Source organism: Antechinus flavipes, chromosome 3 (genome assembly GCF_016432865.1).
Source record: "Antechinus flavipes isolate AdamAnt ecotype Samford, QLD, Australia chromosome 3, AdamAnt_v2, whole genome shotgun sequence".
Taxonomy (NCBI): Eukaryota; Metazoa; Chordata; class Mammalia; order Dasyuromorphia; family Dasyuridae; genus Antechinus; species Antechinus flavipes.
This window is the reverse complement of record NC_067400.1, coordinates 199,905,564-199,932,269: the sequence shown is the minus strand read 5'-3', so window position 1 is coordinate 199,932,269 and position 26,706 is coordinate 199,905,564. Positions and strand designations below refer to the sequence as shown.

General features: G+C 33.1%; 1 protein-coding gene across 4 annotated transcripts in view; it reads left to right on the top strand.

The window, feature by feature from the left end:
• The window catches only part of PPEF1 (protein phosphatase with EF-hand domain 1), a 169,751-nt gene extending 151,584 nt beyond the window's left edge, over positions 1-18,167 (top strand). For all 4 annotated transcript variants that reach the window (XM_051984413.1, XM_051984410.1, XM_051984412.1 and 1 more), the window contains 3 exons: positions 13,348-13,511; positions 14,505-14,589; positions 16,378-18,167. In XM_051984413.1, coding sequence (XP_051840373.1) covers positions 13,348-13,511; positions 14,505-14,589; positions 16,378-16,565 — 437 coding nt within the window. In that variant the 3' untranslated portion in view covers positions 16,566-18,167. The remainder of the gene's footprint in view (positions 1-13,347; positions 13,512-14,504; positions 14,590-16,377) is intronic.
• Positions 18,168-26,706: the final 8,539 nt, after the last annotated feature.

Genomic DNA, 26,706 nt, shown 5'->3' with positions numbered 1-26,706 from the left:
AGATTAAAGATCACATAATAATGATTTCTGCTATTTAAGTAGCCCCTGCTAAGATCAGTTCTTCTTGTCACATATTTCCTCTTACAGCTCTCTCCTTCGATCATTCCTTCTTATACCCAATCATTCTCTTTCTATTACTTTCTCAAGTGTCCCTCATCCTCAAAAAAGTGTCATTTGACTCTGATCTCTCCTCAAATTATCATCCTAAATCTTTTCTCCCTTTTATCTTTCAACTCTTAAGAAAAGCCATCTATACTCCTAGTCTCTACTTCCTTTACTTCCTGACTCCTTTGCAATCTGACTTCTAAATTCACCCCTGGGGTGTATGCTACTTTCAAGGCTAGCCACAATCTCTTAATTAGTCCTTTTTTTTCAGCTCTTAGCCCTCCTCACCTCTCTGGTGGGCTGTAAACTCTGCCTTCATTCTCCTCAATAACTTCACTGATAACTTTGCTGACACTACTTTCTCCTTCATCTGATTGCCTCCCAGTTTCTTTCCATGATTTTGTTATCAGTTTCTCACTGCTATCCATAGATTTCCCCAAAATTCTATCCCGGGCTTTCTCCTTTTTCAATATCCTTTCTCTTGTAAGTTTCTACCAGTTTAATTATGATCTCTTTTAGGATGGCTCCCAAATCTGTATTATGTGACTCTCATTACTTCCTGAGCTCTGGTTCTGTATTTTCAACCTCCTATTGGGTATCTCCACTGCAATGAATCAAAAATTCAAAATGTCAAAAAGTGAAACAATTTTTTCTCCTCCAAATCTATTACCTTCAAATTTCCCATTTCTTTTTGAGAGCTCCACTATCCTTTCTACTCAACCACATTTATAACTTCAGTCATGCTTGACTTTTTATTCTCACAAACATCTCACATAACAACCAGTTATTAAGTTGTACCAATTCTATCTTCACAATAATTCTTACATCTCTTTCTCTTCCTTAATATGATCACCACCCTCATTCAGACTCATCAAAGACTATTTCAAAAATCTCCTAATCAGTTACTGTGCTCCTAGTTTTTCCCTTTTCATTTCATCTTTCATGCAGCTACTGTATTTATCTTCCTAAAATATAAGACTGATCCTGTCTCTCCTCTGTTCAAAAATATTGTGTAGCTTTCAATTGAAAAAAACATACTGGAGACTAAATGTAAATGTTCATTTTTTTCCCTTCTGTTTTTTTTTCTCTTGTGGTTTTTCCCTTTTGTTCTGACTTTTCTCTCCCAACATGATGTGTAAAGAAATGTATATTAAAAAAATAATGTACATGTGTAACCAGAAAAAAGAAAACAATAAAAAGGGGAAAATATAGGCTCTTCATCATGTCATTTAAAGCCTCTCTCAGTTAAGCTCCAGATTGCATTTTCAGAATTATTTTATTTTGACTCCTCTTCCTTTCATTTAAACTGGCCAACTTGCTGTTCCCTTAATGTGGTGTTGTATCTCCAACCTTTTTGTCTTTGTTCAGCAATCCACTTCTTCCTGACCTCCATTTCTTGTAATCCTTTGTTTCCTTAAAGGTGGCACTCAAATGTCAACCCCCCAGAAAAATGAAGAATTTTCTCACCACCATAATTGTTGTGCTCTATCCCACCTCAAAGTATCTTAACTTTATTTATCTTTTTATTTAATTTATCACTCAATAAAATATAAGTTCTTTGGGGGCAGGGACTTTTTTTTTCTGTATTGATCTTTGTGTATCTAGCACTTTTAAGAAATACTTGTTGAATTTTCATTGTTGAAGTGAATTGTTTCATTTGATTCTCTTTGTAGATGGTACTATACATGTGATTAGTATTGGTATTATTGGTATTATTATTCTAAATTTATAGATGAAGAAACTGAGTTGCAAAGAGTTTAATTAAAACAACTCTAGTTAGTGAATGAATAATGGGGGATTTAAACTCTAGTATTTCTTTCTAACTCCATATCCGATATGTTTCTACTATACTGCTCTTATCATCCTGACCCTAATGGGTTCCTTCCCCCAGGATACATCTTACAATCTAGAAAAGAAGACAGGATAAATAAGAGAAAAAGGATAGGAAAAGGAAGGAAAAAAGAATGTTTTCAGGTTAAGCATATCTAAATGCTCCTGTCTCCTACTTGAAGATAGGTTACTAGGAGAAGGTGAGATGTTAGGACTAAAGATGTAAAATTTTGGAATTACCTACAAAGAGATCTTGATTGAAGCCTGTGATAAGTTCTGTGAGAGGGAAAATTAAGAAGACAACTGATGGTCAGATTTTTAAGGCGATTCATGAACAAGCTACACCATCTTTGAAATACAGGCTGTTAGATGTCTTCACAGATCATCTAAACTAATGCAAAACTAATCAGGAATCTTCATTTCAACATGCCCAAACTAGGCATAACCAGGGAGCTTATACTGTGAGAGTATTTTTCAGCCTCACTCTATATTATTCCTCTTTCCCAAACACTGATTGTAATATAGCCAAACTGACCTTTTAATTACTCCTACATGATATATCATTTCTGGATTTTGTGAATTCCTTTCCCATCTCAGCTTCATATAATTCCTTCCTTCCAAAAACACTTCAAGCTTCACCTTTATAATCTTCCTCTTTCTACCCAATAGATTCTACTGACCTTGTTCACCATAGACACTTAAGAAATGCTTGTTGGTTGATTAATCAGAAAGTTTGGAAGAATGAGAATGTAGAAAAAAAGAAGATTGTGGGAATGTAGAATGTAGAAATGTAGAATGTAGAATATAGGAAATAAAAGAAGAAATGGGAAGGAAGGAAATGATATTTGCCTTTAAATATTTAAAAATGCTAAAGGATATCATGTACAAGTTTCATTCTATTTATTTTTTATGGTTCTAGAGGACAGAAATAGGACCAAGGAAGTAAAGTTACAGGTGGGAAGTTTTGGGCTCAACAGAAGAAAGAATTTCTAATAATTAAAACAATTTGAAAAAGCAATAGGTTGCTCAGGATGTGATTTACCTATCATTGCAGATGTTCAAACAGAGGCTAGGTGATCACTTGGAGATATTATAGAGAAGACATGCCTTTGATTAGGCTAGGTGATCTTTCTAGGCTACTGATCTTTCTTCTAATACTATGTTTCTGTGACTTAGTTTTGAGGAAGGTTTTGTAGCAAATGGGGCAGAAGTAACAAGGGAACTTAACTTTAAATAACTATTATCTATGTCATTAATTTTATCCTTAATCATAAATTACATTGAAACATCTCATGCTATTTGATACATTTTCATACAATTTTAATATTGAGAACACACACCTGGGCTGGGATACTATGCAATTCCCACCCTTTCCAATTCATTCATACAATGGATTAATTTAGACTAATTTTAGTTCTAGAGTATTTAGCCATTAATGAGAGGATTAGGTTTTCTTTTCTTCTACCCTTTATCTCATTTGAACCTCACTACAGTGATCTAGTGACAGTAGCTTAGAATTATTATTATACTTACTTTTCCCCAACAGAAATTTAAAAAGAGGATTCTAGGTATATAATCAAATGTGGGACTACTGTGGGAAAAAATAAACCTAAGTCTTAATAATTAACAAAACAACACAAAACAATATTAAATAGCTCACTTTATAACTAATATATTTACTGAAAGGATGATAAAAATTAACTTCAAAAGAACATAAAGCAGTTTTCTGGAATGCTAATTAGGCATTTCTTGCATTTCACTTTGATTCTGCTGCATCCAAACAACTTGAAGTACATGTCTGTTTATTCTGTATTGGTCAGGCTTGGACTAATTATCTCCTTTAGGTCCTCTCTAAGAACTCAAGAATAGTTTCTGAGTTTCCTTCCCTGCAATCATTGAACAACAACCTAAAGGGATCCAGGACCTTTGAACTTATTAAAGTTACAAGGTCATTGCTAGTCCTGAACATGTCCATTTCAGATAGATACTCATTTATTAAAGATCAGAAAGAAAAACAAAAGAAGTGTTTCTAATGATTTCTCTTTTATTAATTATCTCTTGGGCATGATAATCATTATTCTAGGGAGGAGCACTAGCCCACTACTCCCCAAAAGTTACAGTGTTGTATAATGCCAGCTGAAGAGTTGGAAGAAGAGAGACTGAACTGGAAGCTGTATCATTTTTTACTTAACAGTCACAGAACAACAGTACTGCTCAGGATTTGCCATATTATACCAAAACACTAATTCCTTTCAGAACTGGGTCACTACTCAATTAGAAAGAGACCCCAAAGGTCCCACATGATTTACCAGAATATAGATAGAGCTTTTATTAAGAATTTGTATTATGTTTTGTGTAAGTATTATGCCATGCTAAGTCCAAATGCAAATAAATAGCTCCCCCTTTCAAGGAAATTTCATTCTAGTGAGAGAAGATAACATATATTGTTGGAAGGAAAAGAAGGATTTTGAGAGGTTGCTTCAACAGGATAAAGAAGTGAAATCTGGAGACAGTCCAAAGAAGAGGGATATGAAGTAGGACTCAAGTTTTTCCTAAAATACTGGTCCCAAATGAGTAGGGAATGGTTTATTAGGAGATTAAGGACCCAGGGTAAAAGCCTTCAAGAGTGGAAATGTGGCAGTCAAGGAAGGTTTATAGAAAGTCAATTTGAGAAAAAGATATTACTCTTTATGTCTAAATCATGTATCCATTTTGATTTTGTTTTGATATATGTTGTGAGATGTTAGTCCATACCTAATTTCCACCAAATTAGTTTACAGTTTTTCCCAACAATTTTTTTCAAGTAGATAATTCTTGTCCCAAAATCTTAGATCTTTGGGTTTATCAAATATGAGGTTATTATGGTCATTTAGTACTATGTATTATCCATTTAATCTATTCCATTGATCCACCACTCTATGTTTTAGCTAGTACAGATTATTTTGATGACCACTGCTTTGCAATACAATTTGATATCTGGTACTGTTAGACCATTTTCCTTTAAATTTTTTCCCCTATTGATTCCCTTGATATTTTTGCTCTTTTGTTCTTCAAGATGAATTTTGTTATTATTTTTTCTAATATTTTATTTCTACAAAATAATTTTTGTTAATTTTATTAGTATGGCACCGAATAAGTAAATTAATTTAGGTAGAATTATCATTTTTATTATGTTAACTTGGTTTTTCTATAAGTAATTAATATTTCTCTAATTGTTAAGATCTGTCTTTATTTGTATGAAAAGCATTTTGCAATTATGTTCATATAGTTCTTGGGTTTGTCTTGGCAGTCCAACTTTCAAGTATTTAGTATTCTGCATTTATTTTAAATTTCTCCTATTTATTTCTGCTGGACTTGGTTAGCAATGTTTAGAAATGTTTTAATTTATGTGAGTTTGTTTTATATCTTGGAACTTTGTTGAAGTAATTTGTTTCAACAAGTTTTTTTTAAGTTGCTTTTCTATGGTCCTCTAACTATATCATCATATCATCTATAAAGAGCAATCATTTTGTTTATTATCTTTTCTAATTCCTTCAATTTTTTCCTTCTTTTATTGCTTTAACTAGCATTTATAGGACAATATTAAATAATAGAGGGGATAGAGGTTGCTTCAACCCTAATCTTATTGGAAAAGCTTCTACCTTATCCCCATTACAGATAATGTTTGCTGATGATTTTAGATAGCTGCAACATAAAAGGCTCTATTTATTCCTATGCCTTCAGTGTCTTTAATAGAAATGAGAGTTGTATTTTGTTAAAATTTTTTTATGCATCTATTGTGATAATCATATGATTTTTGTTGGTTTTGTTGTTGTTATGATTAATTAGGTTGAAATTTTCCTAATATTGAACTAGCACTTCATTCCTGACATAAATCCCATTTGGTCATAGTATATGATCCTTGTGATATGTTGAGGTAATCTCTTTGCTAGTATTTAATTTAAAATTTTTGCATCATTAATCTTTAGGAAAATCAGTCTATAATTTTCTTTTTTAATTTGTTATGGTTTAGTTAACAGTACCATATTTGTGTCATAAAAATAATTTTCCAAGTGGTTTATATAGTATTGGAATTAATTATTCTTTAAATGTTTGGTAGAATTCATTTGTATGAATCTCTCTGGTCCTAGGATTTTTTTCTTAGGGAGTTCATTTATGTCTTGTTCAATTTCTTTTTCCAAGATAGGATTATTTCTTTTGTTAATCTGGGCAATTTTATATTTTTGCAAATATTCATCTCTTTTCCTTAGATTGTTAGCTTTACTGGAATATAATTGGTCAAAATAACTCCTTAGTGTTTAATTGTAGATTTTAAATTTGTTCTTTCTTCTAGTATTTTTAACTGCATGCCTAATCATTGATTGGCTGCTTCTCTGTTTTATTGATGTAAGTATTTAGAGATATACAAATTCCCCTAAATACTGCTTTTGTCTGTATCCCCCAGATCTTATGTTATCTTGTTGTTGTCCTTTTTAATGAAATTGAATGTGTCTATGATTTGTTTTTTGACTCACTCATTCTTTAGGATTAGATTATTTAATTTTTATTTAATTTTAATCTACATTTCCCTGATCCTTTATTGAATATAAATTTATTACACTTTGGTTTGAAAAACATGCAGTTGATATTTCTACTTTTTAGCATTTGTGAGAATTTTATGCCTCAAAAAAATATCATGTACTACTTTCTATTCGAATTAAATTTTTCCCCCCAGAGGTCTATCATAGCCAATTTTTCTAAATTTCTATTCATCTCTTTAGCTTTTTTTCTTACTTATTCTCTAATTAGACTTATCTACTTCCGAGAGGGGATAGTTGAAGTTCATCACTAATTTAGTTTTATTGTCTATTTCTTCCTGTAAGTCATTTAACTTTTTCTTTAATAATTTGGATGCTATGCCATTTGATGCTTAAATGTTTAGTATTATTATTATTTTATAGTTTATGGTATCTTTTAGCAAAGTATAGTTTCTCTGCCCATCTTTTTAAATTAAGTCCATTTTGCTTTTACTTTCTCTGAGATCATAATTTCTACCTCTGCTTTTTTTTAACCTCAGCTAAATCATAATAGGTTCTGCTCTAACCCCTTATTTTTACTCTTTCTGTGTGTTTCTTTATTTCGATTGTGCAACACATTGTTGGATTATGGTTTTTTAATCCATTCTGCTTTCTGATTTATGGGTGAGTTCATTTTATTCACATGCAGTTATGATTACTAACTGTATATTTTTCTCCATCCTATTCTCTTCTTCTCATTTACCTTCCCGCCCTCCCCCCCCTCCCCCCGCTCTTTCTCTTTAATCTGTCCTTCCTCTGTTTTGCTTCTGACTGCTGCCACCTTTAATCTATCTTCCTTTTCATTAACTCAGAACTGTACTTACCCTTTTCCCCTTCTACTTCCTTGTTGAATCAGCTCAATTTCATTATCCAATTGAATATGTTATCACCTCTGTGAACCAATGAGAGTAAGTTTCAAGCATTGCCAGCCCCAACCCCACCCTATTCCCCCCTCTATTTTTAAAAGTTCTTTCTTGTGCACCACTTTTATGTGAGATAATTTCCTCTGTTCTCTCTTCCCCTTGTGCATCCCACTTTCTTACCTTTTCATTTTTCATTTTTACACTATCCCATCATTGTCAGCTCATATCCATACCCTCTGTTTATGTATATTCCTTCTAAATGTTCTTATAATGAAAAACTTATTAGGAGTTACAAATATCATATTCTCATAAAGGAATGTAAACATTTTAACCCTATCAATTTCCTTATTATTTCTCTTTCATGTTTACCTTGTCATGGTTCCCTTGAGTTTTGTATTTGAAAGCAAAATTTTCTATTCAGCTGAAATTCCTGAAAGTCCTTTATTTTATTAAATATCCATTTTCTCTTAGAAGGATTATAATAATTTGCTATGTAAACCTAGGTCCTTTGTCTTCCAGAACATCATATTCCAAGACCTCTGCTCTTTAATGTGGAAAATGCTGAATTATGTGTATTCCTGACTATGGATCCATGATGTTTAGATGATTTCTTTTTGAGTGCTTGCAGTATTTTTTTTCTTGATATGGGAGCTCTGGAATTTGGGTATAATACTCCTGGGAGTTTTCATTTCCTTTCAGGAGGTGTTTAGTAGATTGTTTCAATTTCTGATTCAAGGATATATGGCAATTTTGCTTGGTGATTTCTTGAAGTATATTGCCTTGGCTTTTTTTTTTTTTTTTTGATGATAGTTTTCATGTAGTCCAATAATTCTTATATTATCTCTTCTTGATTCACTTTCCAGGTCAGTTGTTTTCCCAATGAGATAATTCACATTTTCTTCTATTTTTTCAAATAGATTTTTTTTTTGGCTGTGATTGTTACTTGATTTCTCATGGAGTCATCAGTCTCCATCTAACCAATTCTAATTTTTAAGGAATTATTTTCTTCAATGAATTTTTATACCTTTTTTTTTTTAAACATGATCAATTCTCCTTTTTAAGAGTGCTTATCTTCAGTGGATTTTTGTGCCTCTTACCCTTTGGCAAATTTTGTTTTTTAATATATTATTTTATTTGTGCCCCCTTTTACTAAGCTGTTGATTATCTTTTCATTCTTTCCTTGCATTATTCTCTTTTCTTTCCCCAATTTTTCCTCTACTTCTCTTACTTGATTTTTAAACTTCTATTAGAGCTCATATAGGAATTCTTGTTGGACTTGTATCCAATTCATGTTTTCTTTGAGGATTTGTTTGTAGCTGTTTTGACATACTGTCTTGTGAATTTGTGTCTTGTTCTTCTCTGACACCATAATAGTTTTTTATGGATTCATATTTTTGTTGTTTTCCCAGAATATTTCTTGATTTTTAATTTTATGTTAACATTGGGTTCTGTTCCTGGGATAGTAAGAGCACTCTTCCAAACTTCAGATTTTTCATGCTGCTGTTTTCAGGGCTAGTTTTAGGAGTCTGCTAAATTTTCAATGTTTTTAAGGTGGTATAATCAAGGGAAGATGTGGTCACTGCTCTACTGGCCTGTTCTCTGTTCTTTACCAAAGAAGGGACACTGTTCCTCTGCAGCTACAAGTGTTGATATTCTTCTTGGCCTTGGAATTATGACCAAGTATCCTGATCCATTGTGAATGATCACAAGCACTCTTCTCTGCTATGTAACTGTGACCATGGCTCCTGTGTGTTTGTAGCCATGAATGTTAGTATCCCTCTTTGCCTTGAAAGTACAATCCTGAACTGCCCGAAGTATAATAGGATCCTGCTTTAAATACCAGAAAGGTTCTCCTGTAATCCCTTTCTTACTGGTTGTTCAATCCCCTTATCACCTGTGGACTGAGAATGGATGCAACCACCTCCAAGATCTGCTGCTGGTTGTGCTGGCAAGTATTGCTATGGCCTGCATTGCATTCCAAGCAAATCCAATGTCATTCCCCAATGACATCTTATACTGGAAAAAATATCTTATGCTGACTTTTTATTGGTTCTGCCACTCTGGAATTCAACTTGGGGTTTTATTTTAAAGTTATTTTGAAGAAAATGTTGTAAGTTTAGGTGAGTCGCTTCATCATCTTGGTTCTGCCTCACACTGCCCTCCCCCCGCAAAATGCCTTCCCTCAAGGATCTTAATTGTAATAATGAAGTTAAGACATGTATACTGCATAGAAAATAGGGTCTTAGTAAATGCTTTATCTATCTTTAGAAGTATGAACACAATGTTATGGAAATGTGTAGGAGAGATCATTTCTGGTTGAACATGGGTCATGAATCAAGGAAGAATTCATTGGAGGGATATTCTGTCAGGGAAGAATTCATTGGAGGAATATTCTGTCAGTCATTGAAAGATGGTTATGATTTTAACAGGTACAGATTAGGAAAGAGGACATTCTTGGCTTACAAAATCAAGGGAGCAAAGGTATAGAGCCAAGAAAACAAAGAATATTTTTCAAAAACTGAAAATATTTCTGTTTATATGGAACATAGATCACATAATATATACACTAAGATTTTTATTAATTAAATGAATGAATGAGCATAGGAAGGAAGAAAGAGGTATTAGGTGAAACAAGAATTGGGAAAGTATAGAATCATGTAAACCAAGGGAGAATAGTTTCAAAGAGGATGGGGTAGTCATCACTGTAAAGAAGCATCCAAGTTATTTAGATCAAATGCTGGACTTGTAGTCAGAAATGCCTGAGTTTAAAACTGACTTTAAACCCTTATTAGTTTTGTGAGCTTGGGCAAGTCATTTACTTCAGTCTGCCTTAATTTCCTTATCTTTTAAACTTGGATTTATACTAGTAATTGTGCCTGAATATTATTGTGAAAATAAAATGAGATATTTGCAAAACACTTTGCAAATCTTAAAGTGCTATATCAATGCTAGTTATTATCACTGTATATGTCGCAAAATAATAATAAGTTTTGTTTCAGTGATATAAAGGTCAACTACAAGTATTTCAAGGCATTGAACTGAACTTTGTGATTACAAAAAAAGGTCAATATTCTTTAACTACCTTCAAAAAATTTCTAATGGGAGAAATATATAAACAAGAGAGAATAGATAGAAAGTGAGAGACATTAGTAGTTAGGTAGATCATTTGATCCACATCTTGTTTGGAAGCCAGGGGAATTTAATAGTAAAGGTAAAGGAGTAGAACATTGAGGTATAAGGAAAGGCAGTGTGAACATATGGAGATAAAGTGTTATATTCTTAGAAATGACAGTAGATCTATGTTGATGAATCATAGAATCTGTAGAAGAGAATAAGATGTAGAAAAACTGTAAAAGTAGGATTTTTTTGTTGTTATGTCATTTTTCAGTTTTGTCTCATTTTTCATGACCTTATTTGGCGTTTTCTTGGCAGAAATACTGGAATTTTTGCCATTTCCTTCCCCAGCTCATTTACAGATGAGGAAATTAAGGCAAACAGGGTTAAATGACTTGTTCAGGGTCACACAGCTAGCAAGTGTCTAAGGTTAAAATTAAGCTCAAATTTTCCAGACTCCAGGCCTAGCACTCAGTCTACTGTGCCACCTAGCTGCTTCTGTAAAAGTAAGAAGGACAAAGGGTTTATGAAGAGCTTTCAATGCCAAAGGAATTTATATATAAATAAATGTAAAAAATAATGCAATAGATATAAATCATATTTAAATGTTACATTATATTTAAGGAATTTTATTTTACTACTTTTAATTTTAATGACTATATAATTATATTAAATTTGATAAAAATTTACATTTATTGCATATTATGGAAGTGTCACATATTTATCACATTATATTATATGCTATTACTTATAAATATCATAAATGCAAATATTAGATAAATGTATTAGTATATACTTTAGATTAGGTTATAGAGATATAGGTTATATAGATATAGATATACCTATATAGATATAGGTTACATTTAAATAGCATTTTAAGATTTTGAAAACATTACAAATATGATTTCATTTTATCTTCCCAACAACCCTGGGAATTAGGTACAATTATTATTCTCATTTTACAAATGAGAAAAACTGAGGCAAACAGAAGCTAGTCACCTAGTTACTAAGTGTCTGAAGTACTAGTCAAGAAATATTTTAATTCATGATTTCAAATGCAGAAGAATGCTTCTTTTAGTTTTGGCAGTTTTCTTAACTGAAAACACTTGCATTAGGCATTTAACTAGGCATAAGGCATTTAACTAGAACTAAGACTTCCTCAATGCCCCATTTTCCAGATGCTGTTCATTTGCATATGATAAATGGCAATACTCCATAGTGAGTAACAGGGAATCTTGGACATCAGAATTATGATTATTATTTGGTTATGGCTTAACCTATGAGATATGTATTTGATATAGGTACTAGTTAATAACCATAAGCAAGAATGAGGCTTCCCATTAAGCATACTGAACTCTAAATGTGGAATAGATATAAGAACTGGTATTTATTAAAAAAAGAAGACAGCTAGCTTCTCCCTTCTGGGTGTCCCTCACCTTTAGAACATGGTCTTTTTTCGCTCATACTTCTTTCCCTCCTACAAGGAGGACCTTTATGCAAGACTTACTTTAGGCACCACTCCCTACAGGAGAAGAGAAGGCAATGCAATTCAACATCAACCATCCTCCACAAGACAACAATGGTAATTAGGTCATTTTCACCTAAGGGAGAGAGGACTCATGTAGAAAGCTTTATGTTGCTTTGGGATATTTATAAAAATATTTTATATATATAAATAAAATATATAATATACATTATCCTCCCAACAATCCTCTTTTAAGAAGTCCTAAGTATCATTTGAGAAAAGGAAGGGTTAAAAAAAAAAGTCCCATCCTGCCCCCTATCAAAAATTTAAGCAAAGAATCAGAATTTCTATCCTTTTCACTTTATCTCACACATTATTCACTTTTTTCTTTTTTATTTCATGAATAATGAAATAAACAAAACAGAATTTACGATTGATGACTTTATAAGACATACAAAACTAATTAGACAAAATTTATAAAGGGAACTAAAGAACAGTAAACCTTGGAACTGCCTTCTCTTTATTTGGAGAAAAAAGTAGAAGAGATACATGGAAATGCCCCATTATAATCCGTCATCTGAATTTCAGGAGAAATTTCAATAACAATCATATCTGCCTCTCCTCTTGGCTCTCAGAAAACTTTATATGACTGCAATAGTCAGAGGCAACTCTGACCAACCAATAGTAGTTCAACCTAAGTTACTACCTTTTAGTACTTGGTCTCACTTCTCTACACATCATCAGTCAATTTAACCACTAGTGACTCCTCTCACTCATGATTGAATCTTGTCTCTCCATGATTTCACCTCACCCTAAGGTTCTTGGTTACATATTTCTCCTATCTTGGGAGAACCTTCCTTTTCCTTCCAAAGGAGAGGGTTTTTAGGGAGAACTTCTCTGCAATCCATGAGACCTGACATGTCAAAGAATTCTAGCCCATCAGAAGAATTTTGTTCTTCAATGTGTAATTCTCCATATGTCAGAGTTACTCAGAGTTAGCACATGTATATTTTGTGTTCCTTACTTAAATAAAAGATCCTCGAGGACAGGGGACTTTCACCTTTCATCTTTTCATCACCAGTCTTGATGTGATTGATATGATTTAACTTAGTGGTCACTAAGTTAAAGCTTGTTGATTAATATCTCAGTTTTTCCTAATAACCCAGTTGTTTCAATATATATATATATATATATATATATATATATATATATATATATATATATATATAAATGTCTGTATCAGTTTCCTTCTACATAAAAGAGGGATAGTAATAGCTATAGTACCTACTATGGTAGTGTTGTTATAAAGCTCAAATGAGTATGAATAAAGTATTTTGCAAATCTAAAGTGCTATGTTTGTCAACTAATAGAATTTTTATTGCAAAATAACAATTGTTATGGCCCTTCTTTTTAGGAAAGATTTCTCTCAGTGACTGGGCAAAGGCTACAGAGGAAGTTTTAGAATTGCATTTGCCATGGATGTCTTTATGCCCTCGACTGGTCAAAACAATTGAGGATGGATATGTTCTTTATAATATGGGTTTTAAGGATCTACCTGTTGTAAGGGCTCCAAAAGTGGTAAGAAGTATGTCATTCTATATTAATCTTTCAGGGAATAAACCTCTTTTCTGTAAGGTTGGAATGACTAAAATGATTTGATTCTTTCCAAGTTTGGGGATGAGTGATGAGTAGGACAGGGAGCGACTGAGAGTATGATACTATGAGGAAAGGAATTACATCTTATTCTTTAAAAAAACTACTGATTTCCAAAGCTAAAAGAGAATATACAATTAATATGCAATTCAAGAGATAAGGTAACCTAGAATAGTAGATAAAATACTGGATCTGGAATTAGAAAGACCTAAGTTCAAATCTGACCCTCAGGCAACTCAGTAAAATTTATGTCCTAAGTTATACTTTGCATCTCTGTTTATAGAAGTGATTGCTGCAATGGCAGATTTACAAATGCTTGGCACATTCAAGAGCGATTGTAAAGAGGTTTGGATTTGGGATCAGATCATATGGGCTTGAATCCCAATTTGACTATTAAGTAACACTGTGCAAGTGACTTTACCTCTCTGGGTCTCAGTTTCTGTACCTATAAAAATAAGGATTTGGACTAGGTGCTTTGTTACTTTTGAAATTTTATACAGTACTAAGTAGAAAAGGAGATGTGCCTTCCTCATGCTAGCAGAAATTATATGAATTATCCAAAATATTTTTATGGAATTGTGAGGAAGGAAGACGAGAAAGATGTCTAACACATGATGTTACTAAAAGATAATATGATTGGAGTATTATTGATAATAATGATGTAAGGCAGCATAGTGATTAGAGAGCTGACTTTAGAGCCAGAAAAACTAGGTTTTAAGTCCCACTTCTGACTCATACTTGCTATCTGACACTGAAAAATCATAGAGGATACCTATCTCCACTGATAGAATTTCTTCATTCAGGAATTCCCTGTTCTCATGACATCATAGGTGCCCATCCCTATCTTTTTTAGTACTGATGCTTAATCTTACTCCACTAATTTAAAATAAATACTAAATTAAAAAATACTTGTTTTAGGCTAAAGCGGGGATGGTAGAAACTCTAGTCAGATACAGATCTGACTTGAAGATCATATTCAACATCATCGACAAAGATCAATCAGGTAAAACAATTACTTTATTTCTGTGGCAAAAGGAAACAAGGGTAACCTGTTTTTCAGAAATGAAAACTCTAATTCTTTTTACCCATTGCTATTTTCTGCTAAACATTATTCAACATATTAAAATGTAAATCATAGATATGACAACTTTTGTTGCTCTCAAAAATAATTTTGGTTAGACCAATGATTTAGAAACCCAAAATAGCTTTTATTCTATTGTAGAGGGACAGGAGGTAAGAGTTCATTTCAGGTTTTGAAACTTACAGTAACTTGGCTCACTTAATTTCCCTTCCAATAAAAAATTAGCACAGACAGATCTGTTTTAATACATTGATAAAGATCCTTGCCCACTGAAGCAAAGTGCAAACTCCACTATATAAGATCAAAGATACATTTTGAATGGACAACAACAAGAAAAGGAGTCAAAAATGGAAACCAAAGGCATTTGGGAGAAATGTACTTGAAGACATTGGTATGATAATTTTGCTCTGATGTATATCACAACTTTTTACATTTTCTGTTGACCGTTGCCAAAATCCCTAACCATTTGCATCTCAGTAGATTGGGTTTGTTAGAATGATACAGAAATATCAAAGAATATACTATGTATTGGCTCTATAAGCATTGGAATCATATATATATATGCCTCTCTGACCAATAAATTGGAAGATTTCCAAGAAATTCTTTCCCCTCGCTTTCTATTTTCACATCCTTTATCACTACTGGAGCAGGACTCCAACTGTCTATATATATTAGCTAGACTTTGAGAAATCTTTTAAAAAGCTATCAGCAGGAATGGCGGGTGAAATTAAAAAAAATTTTTTTTTGAATTAACTTTTTTTTTGTTCATAGTAGTCATTTAGAAATAAAATCAACACCCCATCTCATGTCAAATACTTCCTTAAAACAAAGAAAAGTAGTAAAGCAAAATACATCGACTATATCTGACAATGGATATAATGCTGTACCCCTGTAGCTTCTCAAGATTAGCAAATTTACTTCTTTTAAAATTTTTTCTCCAAATGTATGCTTATTTATTAATATTATAGTCCAAGTTTTATTTTTAAAAAATAACAGGAAAACTTAGTCACTAAACTGAACTTTGGATATGCTTAAATACAAATAAATTACTTTAAAATGACAATAGTAAAATGAAATAATTCATGACAACCGGTCCTCATCCACCAGCAATATCAACATTGTAAATGTATTCTGTCAAAATATTCTATGGGTAATTATTTACCCAACGTGTGGAAAGTAATTACTATCAAAGTAGTTCATTGTTTGAAATTATGGAGACAGTCACTTCCCAGATCAGACCTTTGTGACTGGATGCTATACAGTTTTTTTTCATTCAAGCCCTTCTCCTAAGTTCCAGATTTTCTTATAATTTTCTATAATTTTATTTTGTATTTTCAGGAAAATTAAATTTCCTATTAATTTAATTTAATTGATTTAATTAATTAATAATAATGATTGATTTAAATAATCCTATAATTCGATACTTCAAATAATTCTCTCTGATAACAGAAGCAAACTGCATTGTTTCATTATTTGCCCACTCAACTGTTTTATACTTCTTGTTTTCACTTAATTATTATAAATGGCATGCTGTTTTTCCACTATTTCAGATTTCCATTATGCTTCCTTTTTTCGGAACTTCGCATTTTGTTAATTGGTGATGTAATAAAGCTGTTGATTGGCTCCACTTATTTCATGATAAAGCACATGTCTTGCTTGTTCCTGTGGTGGATCATTAAATGAGAATTCACATCCTTTTTTTCTCCTCAGGTCTGATCTCCATGGATGAATTTCGTGCCATGTGGAAACTTTTTTGCTCTCATTATAACATTGACATTGAAGAGTCTCATGTTGACCAAGTGGCTTACAGCATGGATCTCAACAAAGATGGCAGTATTGACTTTAATGAATTCTTAACAGCCTTTGATGTGGTTCACAGAGCCACAAATAAGCTATAACTCTTAAATCTCAAAATGTATGAAATTCCTTAGATTGTCTCTACAATGGTAGGCTCTCATGCAGAATTGAAATCTTTATCAGGGCTCATAGCATATGGATGAATAGTGTGAAACAAGAAGTTCCCAGTGAGCAATTAATGATTGAAAAAAGTTATATATATCTTCTTATAGGATCTATGCTCTAGATTTAGTACTATACATTGTTAAATGAGAAATCAAGACCTGATCCTGTGTACTGGCCCCATAGATCTACTTTTATCTGACGACCAAAGCACAATCAGAATAGTACTAAACTAACTACTAAAGAAGTCTGAAGAGGCCAAAAAAAAAAAAAAAAAAAAAAAAGGAAAAGGAAAAAAAAAAATCAAAGATAATTAGCCAGCATTCTGTATGTGAAAGATCTTGGAACAATAGGATGAGGAATAACAGGGAATTAGTGAAATAAAATGTTATTTCCATCTCTACAATCTTTTTAAGTCCCTCTTAAATCCTCCTTAGTTCCCCTTAGTTACTAAGTCCCTCTTGAACAAGGTAAAAGATACAAATGGATGACACGGTAAACTTGTAGCAGAATCAGAAGTCATCCTGCACAAATGAAACTACTCCAACCACATAGTTACCCTTAAAATTGCTGAATTTATAGAGAAATTGTGCGATAGGAAAAAATAAGAAAAAGAAAACATTCTGGACAGTTTCCAGAATTAGAATTCAGTTACTTTCCATCTTCCAATGGTTCTCAAACCTTTTGGAACACTGAACTCTAGAGAAGTTTTTGTGATTGCAAGAGTTTTGTTTTTCTCCTGACTATATATGATGCAGTCTTTTTTGCATTACAAATTGCAAATAGGATCAATTCTCAACTCAAGAATTCTAATGTTTTTTGTGGCAAAAATGTTAATTATAAAATTGGAAGATAAGAATGAAAGTGGCTAAGCTATGGAGTCTCCAGGAAAGCCTGCAGTTACTCCACAACTTTTAGACTGGAATTTATCCCTTGTTAATCCCGTTCTTGAGAAATAAGAGCCATTGATAAAATCCAAAAGATAATTATTGAATGTCTAATATATGCAGAGTCCAATAGTAGGAACTGAGGAGAAATAAAGATATTTAAGATAGGACATGGTCACTATTTTTGTGGAGCTTAAAGTCTAGCTTAATTTAGTCCCTTGGCTCCTAATAGTTGATTACAACAATGATTTGAAACATTCAGTGATTCTTTCTTCAGAAAATGGTGTTAAGATTTGGCATTACTTGCCAACATATACTTCTTATGCACCTCTCTTCTTTGGTCTACAATTCCCATTCCCACTATCACTCAGTTCCTTTAAGATTATTTTCTGTCACAAACACTGTCTATTGATTCTAAATACCTTTTCCTAGACTGATTTCTACCATGTAAACTAATTTTTTTTTGGTCAAATTTTCCTACAAGCCAGTGAAGGGTTTTCAGTGACTTTAACTACTCTAAAAGCAGAGATAGTAAACCAAAAGTACAAATATATGGGGGAAAATTGTTGATTATATTGTCTTGTTTTTATATTCAGACACTAATATCTTTAAACGTGGAATAGAATAAATTGTATAATTCCTGTTAAAGAAAAATTGTATTGTTCAAAAATGTGTTGTAGAATTACATTTAGTTGTTCATTGACAATCTGCTAATCAGCTTCAGAAAACAGGTTTCTCTAAAGAGAGGCTATGATATTTTTTCCATTTTTCTGGAGAAGGATGCCAAAGGATTCAGAATCTAAAATTAGCATTTTAGTCACGAGTATAGTTTCTGGCTGCTTTTAAGAAGGAAAACTAGTGCTTAGGTTTACAAGATAGGCTAAGAAGAGCCAGATTCCATACTTCAATTACAGAGAAAATAGTTTTTTCTAAGGCTATCTTTGAGGAAGAAAAGAAGAGGAAACCTTGTCTACCCTTGGGAGGTATTTTAATGGCATCCTCAAACTTGAGAGAGCAGAGACTAAATCTTTTCTTCTTTCAAATGAAAAGAGAAGAATCAGGAACAAGTAAAGAACAATTGGCAGTATGACTGCCCAAAGAGAACTACTGGATGAAGTAAATAGAAATTTAATGAATTTTAGTGGTGAGCAAAAATGTCTAGGGGAAGAACTTGGAATGTAGGACTATTATCTCCTAAAAGGACTGAACCAAAAGAAATCTTAAAAAAAAAAAAAAGAACTTACACAAATATATAAGACCAAGAGACATTCTCCATAAATGAATAGTGAAAGAATATGAACAGTTCTCAGAAAAAAAATTTCCATTAGAGGCAAGAACTATGTAGTGGGTAGAGAGCCAGTCTTGGAACTAGGACAATTTGGGCCCACGATAGTTTCAGAAGTGTTGAACTATACTGGTACAGGGAGTATCTGGAAGTTCCCTATCTCAATAGCGTAACAAGTTCAAACTCTATCCCTACTAATAAATCTTTGGAAAGATTTTTCCAAATCATTCAAAATACCAAAAGTGCAAATCAAAACAACTTTGAGATTTCACCTCTCAACAAATTGGTAAAGATAAAAAAAGTTGGGAACAGTTAATGTTGGAGGGGCAATTAATTAGTATTGCACAAAAAAAGTGGCTAAAATGTCTTTATACTTTGACCTACAGTTACTATTCCTAGACATATGAAGTCAAAGACTTTCTTTCTAGAAAGATCCTATATAGTCCCAAATACTCATATCAACACTTTTTGTGATAGCCAATAATTGAGAACAAAAGTAGCTGTTCTTTGATTAGGGAATGACTAAATAAATATGGGTATATTAATTTAGTGTGCTTTAAGAAGTGAAAATTCAGTTGCAAAAGAAATGCCTTGGGAAGTTTCTATTAACTGATATAAACCAAACGGAATACACAATGATAGCATCAAAGTAAATAGAAAAACAGTAATATCAAAATCCAATAATAGCTACATTAATTCAATCCTTTACACAAAAATATAATCTTTGCACTACCTGTGTAACCTTAGGCTTTAATAGTAAAATTGACAATCAATATATATTGTCTACTAGATGCCAGCCACTGGATAAGGATACAAAGAAGAAAAACAGATATCTTCCCTCAAGAAGTTTACAATTTAATAGGAAAGACAATACACAAAACGGACAGAGCAGAAGAACAGCAGAAGGTTCTTGGTACAAGATACAGTAGTATAGGAGTATGGGATTTATGGAAAGGAAACTAAGCAGAACTGCTGATGGAAAATGAAGTTATCTGGAAATTCTTGAGTTCTCTGTAATAGGGAAAGCTTTGGCAATTTATTGCTCTATCTTCCAGCCCTTGAGTTAGAAGGAAAAGGCAGCTGAGGGTACTGAGAAAGTATTGAATATTAAAACTGGGTCAGCCTTTCTGCTGCTAAGATTTCAGGTGACGACTTTATCCTGGGGTAGATGTGTTGTTTGTGGAGTCCCATTGGAGCAATTGATGGAAAATTAACACTTCTCCAAGGCTTCATCTGTAAAATTAAGGGGTTGGTCTAGATGACTTTAATGGCCAAGTTTGGACCCAGAGAGCATACAAAAATATCTACCTCTCTCTTTTTAAAATAAGTGGGAGATTTGAACCAAGATCCTCTAACCTGAGAGCCAAGGTAATGTAAGGTTATATTAAAGAAAATCTCTTATTTTCTTTTTTTAAAGTAGTATTTTATCTTTACAAATACATTCAAAGATAGTTTTCAATATTCACCTTTGCAAAACCTTGTGTTCCAATCTTTTCTCCTTCCTTTCTCTTCTTCAAGACAGCAAATAATCCTACATAGGTTAAACATGTGCAATTCTTTTAAACATATTTCCATATTCCATATTGCCATGATGTACAAGAAAAATCAGATCAAAAAGGAAAAAAAAACACGAGAAAAAAACAAGCAAACAACAAAAGTGAAAATATTCAATGTCCATAGTTCTCTCTCTGGCTGTAGATGGCACTTCCATCACAAGTCTGTTGGAACTATCTTGAATCACCTCACTGTTGAAAAGAGCCACATCCATCACAGTTGATCATTACATAATCATATTGTTACTGAGTACAATGTTCTCTTGGTTCTGCTCACATCACTTCTTTCTAGGCTTTTATGAAATCAGCCTGCTTATCATTTTTTTATAAACAATAATATTCCATTACATTCACATACACAACTTATTCAGTTGATGGACATCCACTCAATAGGAAACATCTATCTTTAACCTAAATATTCCTTAATATTACAAGAAGATTGAGGGTAACTGGGATCAACAAATTATATCTGGGAATCTCCAGCAGCCTTGAGCAGATGAGACAAGTGACTCCTAAGCAGAGGACTGATAAGAAGTTCCTCTGTGAAAGATGCTGCTTGCTGAACAAGCTGAAGTCCCAGATTGGCGGTGAGATGGTGTCCTCCTCCAGGAAGCAATTTATGTGTTAAATCAGAAGCCTTTTTTAAAAAATTCCATTTCTTCAATCATAGAGCAATGGAAAAATGTTAGAAATGGAATAATTGTCTTTTCTAAAAACATTTTCCAATTTTATACCTTGGTTTTTACAACTCATTAGAAAAAAAATACCCCAAGAAATCTTTTAATAGTGCAGGCTTGAAAAGGATTTATCCTGATTGTTATATTTGCTTCCTGCCCTATATTATAACTGTATTAAGGTTGCCTTAACCTCTTGGTTAACCTCCTTGCCTTTGCCATTAGATAGGGGAAATGAGACACACCTGCCCCTATAAAACATCTGGCCAGTTGTAAATGGGTAGAATATAGTAGCTCAACCTTTTGGACCTAAGCAACTTAAGCAACAGATTGTCCCTGCTTTAAGTTCAACCACAGCTTGGTGCTCTCTCTTTTCTGACCACCTCAAGTTTCTGAACCTCTTCCCCAAACTTCATATCTGACATCTTCACTGCCTGGAATGTTGAAAGCTAGCCTCATAGCTAATTGGCACCTCCTTGCCTTTGCCATTAGATAAGGGAAATGACACACATGCCCCTATAAAACATCTGGCCATTTTCCACATTGCCATTGAACATTGCTATTTGATGTAGCTTTTATGTCCTCTGTTTCCCTTTCTACTCCCCTGATAACAGTTGGAGTGATTGAGAATAAACAGTAATGAAATAAGTATAACTGATTTTTGGAGCAGTAGGCCCCCTCCCACCTGAATTCTTAATTCTGTTTCTCTAGCCTTCATGGCCTCCAGATCTTTTCACCCAAGGACTTGACTAGTCTATCAGATATATCCTGCTCTTCTGTAACTTCTACAACTTTCCTTTTTTGGCTATTCACTATTCAACTATTCAAACTTACTACTAGAAACTATTCATATTAATAACACCATTTCAAGTGCAAATGATTTGACCAAGTGCGTGCTCTGTGGCTCCATGAACTCCTTGGAGATTTAGACTCTTTCCAGATCTCTGCTCTGCTTTATGTGTTAGAGCTTCCTATTAGAATGTAAGCTCCTTGAGGGCAGAGGTTACTTTGCTTAAACATTTGTACTCCCCAGTGTCTAGTATACTATCTGCAACATTTTTTTTTAAATCAGACCTGTTCAAGGTTATAAGTTTAGGGAATTTCTGGTGAGGAACTTCGCCTTTTACTAGATACCTAGCTTCAGTTCCAAATTCTTTCCCTTCTTTCCTCTACCATTTTTCCTACCCAGTGAGAAGATGTCTTCCTTTATAGAGGCAGAAATTATACTGCACTGAACCTGTTATTCTGACTGGTTTCAACTCCAAAGAATAAGATGCCTCCATGAAGTATGTCCCATGGTATCCCTTCTTCCTAATATCCGCCCTTCTTTCCTCTTTTTTTCTCTGTGTTAACTTATCATTAGATTGTAAACTCCTTGACAGTAGGATCTTTTATTTTGTATAATTGTATCCCCAGGACTTAGTAATGTGCCTCATTCATAAGTACTTTACTATTCATTAGGTTGGATTGAAGATACAATAACTGTAATAGGCTGAGGCTCAGTTGATGCACTGAGGTCCCAAGCGTGTGAGGCTAAATAGTAATTGGACCATACTCTATTAATATATATATATTTGGAAACCATTATATAAATGAAATTATACAAAATATATTTCCCTTCCCAAAACTTTAAAGTGCTACATACATGCTACCTATTATCAATAAATGTTTGTTGACTGATTGATTGACCAATGCAGATCAGTACTTTTGCTCAACAAGATAGCTAGGTGAAACAGCAGACACAGCTCTGGGCTAAGAACCCAGGAGTACTGGAGTTCAAAACAGACACTGATTCTGGACAAGTCATTTAACACCGGTAGACCTGTTTCCTCACTTATAAAGTGAGCTGAAGAAGGAAATGGCCACTTATCTTTGCTAAGAAAACCCCAAATGGGGTTCATGAACAGTTGAATACAGCTTAACTACAACAGATTGTTCAACTAAACTAAATGACCTTTATGCTTCTTTTAGCTCTCAATCTACTTTGCAAACCTTAAAGAACTATATGAACGCTATATTATTATTATTATTACTATTATTATTTCCAGATCTGCTATATTTTAATGAGATAGAGTTCTCAAGTTTGCTTTCATATATAGAGGAAATCACTGCCTCTACTCTAGACAATTCCATGTAAAGATAACTTTAGTGTTCCTGAAAAAATGAAAGAATGAGTAAGTGAAAAAGTATTTACTAAGCATTCATTATGTTCCAAGAACTATAAGGAAGGATTCAAAATTGAAAGTTGCTGCCCTCAAGAAATTTGACAATAATATTCCATTACTTTAATATACTATAACTTGTTCAGCCATTCCCCAATTGATGGGCATCCACACATTTTCCAATTCTTTGCTACCACAAAAAGAGCTGCTACAAACCTTTTTGCACATGTGGGTCTGTTTTCCTCTTTTATTTCTTTTGGGGTACACCACTTCAAATAACTTCTGCAGGTCAGTGTCTCTATCAACCAGGAAGATGGGTAACATCAACCTTTTTCCAGTAATGTAAATAAGGAATCTAGTGGGTTTTCAGCTAAAGTTTCCTGATATTATGTGGATCCAACAAATATTTTACTATACATTCCAAAGACTGGTGAGGATCGACACATGTTTTAATTGCTTGTATAAAAATGTTTGGCAGCTAGATAAAGCACAAGCCCTGGAGTCAGAAGGACCTAGTTCATATCCATCTTCAGACACTAGCTGTGTGAACTTGGGCAAATAATTTAACTCCTATTTGTCACAGTTTTCTCATTTGAAAAATGAACTGAAAAAGGAAATGGCAAACTGCTTCAATATCTTTACTAAGAAAATCCCAAATGGGGTCATGAATAATCAGATATGATTAATTGACTAAAGAACAACATAAAAATATCCTCTAATAATGAGCAATGTTTTTAGTTAAGGAATACTAGAACCTGGTCAGCACCAGTAGGTTTATTAGAAAAAGTTTTATAGTTGGATTAGTGTTTATTTTTCCTAGCAGGTACTTTTCACCTATGGCATCTACTTGCCACAAAGAAGGCCTCTTAGTGAGGAAGATAATAGTCAAGCTGGGTTTACAATATTTCCAGAAAATTAATATATCAGTGAGCAGAAGGGTTATATACACATAAGACCAGTGACCTAGGAAATAGGCCAATTGGGAAGCAAATTCAATCAACTGTGTTGTAAAAGATGAGCTTCTGAATTGGAATCATTTTTAAGCCCTGGCCTATTTCTAAGGAAATGGTTTATTAGATGCCAAAAGCAGTGTTGGAACAATATTGTATACAGTAAATATTACTTTAAATATTTTCCTCTTGACCCCTCAATACATAGGATTTTATCTATATTTTAATATACTTGCTTATATATATAAATATTCAAATTGAAGAGGGAAATGTATATTTCTTTTATAGAATATATACTTATTAAATTTATATAAATATTATTTCCCTCAAGTGAAATGTAAGCTTCTTGAGGACAGAGACTGTTTTTTTTTTCATTTTGTATTTATGCCAGCTTGCATACAGCAGCCTTAATAAATGTTGATTGAATTAATATATGGATGAATGAATGAATTTTAGTCTTTAATATTTCTAAAACTCTGCCTCAGGTTCTAACTACACTTTTTATATTAATCATGAGCTGAGATTACACGTGGAGAGTATAAATTTTCAAGAACTATATAAACATAATTATTATGATTCATTCTATCTTTTGTGCAAATCTGATAGTTATTTCAAACTCTTTAGTTATAGAATCAAATTTCTCAGAAGTTTTAGATATATTTTACATTAAAAATCAATTTGATTCCAAAATATTAGACCATTCTGAGGCAACATTGTATGATTTCAACATTGGTGTGAGTCAACAAACTATAGCTAGGTGTCACAGTGGATAAAATACTGGGTCTGAAGTCAAGAAAACCTGAGTTCAAATGTAGTCCCAAATACTACTTGTATGAGCCTGGGCAAGTCATTTAATCACTGTCTGCCTCAGTATTCTCAACTACTAAAATGGATATAATAATGGCACTTACTTCCCAAAGTTGTTGTGAGGAAATATTAGATGTTTTTAAAGTGCTTTGTATGGTTTCTGGCTCATGATAAATGCTATTATATAGGTGTTTGTTTCCTTACCTTCTCCCTTCTTTGCTAAATCCAAATTCTGCCCTTTGCTTCATGGTGACAATGATAAAAATTATCCTTTCAATGCTTCATTGTCATCATCTCCAAAATGGCAGTAATAACAGCTGCTCTGCCAACCTCACAGTTGTGAAAATTTAATTACATGCTGTTGCTGAAAATTCTTAATGTAAAACTTCAAAGCACAATAGAAATAAAAAGAGCCTTATTATTCAATCAATATTATTTTGCCTTTCACACATGATCTGATACCTTTCCTACTAGGTCCTAGGCTCTCTGCTTAGTAAACTTAGTAAACTAAGATTTTTCTGCATAGAGTAGAGGGAATGACAGGTTTGGAATCAGGAAAATTTATCTTCATGAGTTCAAATATGGGCTCAGACTTACTAGTTGTGTAACCCTTATCTGAAAAACTACGGCTTATGCTGAGTTCATAATTCACAATCAACCCTATTGCTTTGTACTTAGAATACCTAGAGAACTATATATGTGTGTGTGTATATATGTATATGTATATATGTATATATGTCTTCTTCAAAGCCAAGAATGGATGAAAAATATTTATTCAGGAAGCATGGCCTTTCTTAAAATCAAGGTCTTTTATATGAACTGATGCTGAGTGAAATGAGCAGAACCAGGAGATCATTATATACTTCAGCAACAATACTGTATGAGGATGTATTCTGATGGAAGTGGATATCTTCAACAAAGAGATCTAATTCAACTCCAATTGATCAATGATGTACAGAAGCAGCTACACAGGAACACTGGGAAATGAGTGTAAATTGTTTGCATTTTTGTTTTTCTTCCCAGATTATTTTTACCTTCTGAATCCAATTCTTCTTGTGGAACAAAAGAACTGTACAGTTCTGCACACATATATTGTATCTAGGATATATTATAACATATTTAACAAGTATAAGAATGCCTGCAATTTAGGGGAGGGGGTGGAAGGAGGGAAGGGAAAAGTCGGAATAGAAGTGAGTGCAAGGGATAATGTTGTAAAAAATTACCCAGGTATATGTTCTGTCAATAAAAAGTTATAATAAAAAAACAATTGAGAAGAAAATAGAATTTTTTTTTCTCCTTTAAATATTTTTTAAAAATCAAGATCTTGAGCTATCTCCACTGGAATCTGGGGGGAGGTAGTTGTCAAGGTGGAGGTGAGCAGTTTCAATTGAGTTATGAAATTAGAAGCCAACCAACAATATAAAAGGCAGGCAGAAATGACAGGACTTTGGAAGAATTTGGAAGATTGAGGAAGAAACAGTGACCATAAATTCATATGAATCATAATTCTCCCTCCCTCTGCTTTTCTCACACTTAGCTGAATTTCAGGAGGATAATAAAAAATAACCAGGCACTCAGTGACTCTTGGGAACAGAATTTCTTCCTAAAAGAAAAAAGCCAATCTAGGGGAATGGAAACTGAAAGCTGGAGACTGAGTGAGAGAAGAAAGGGTCCAAATAAGCAAATAAAAATGGAAACCATGGGGATGTGTGAATCATTTAGCCAGTTTGACTCATGTTCTGCTAATGTTTCCTCTAACAAT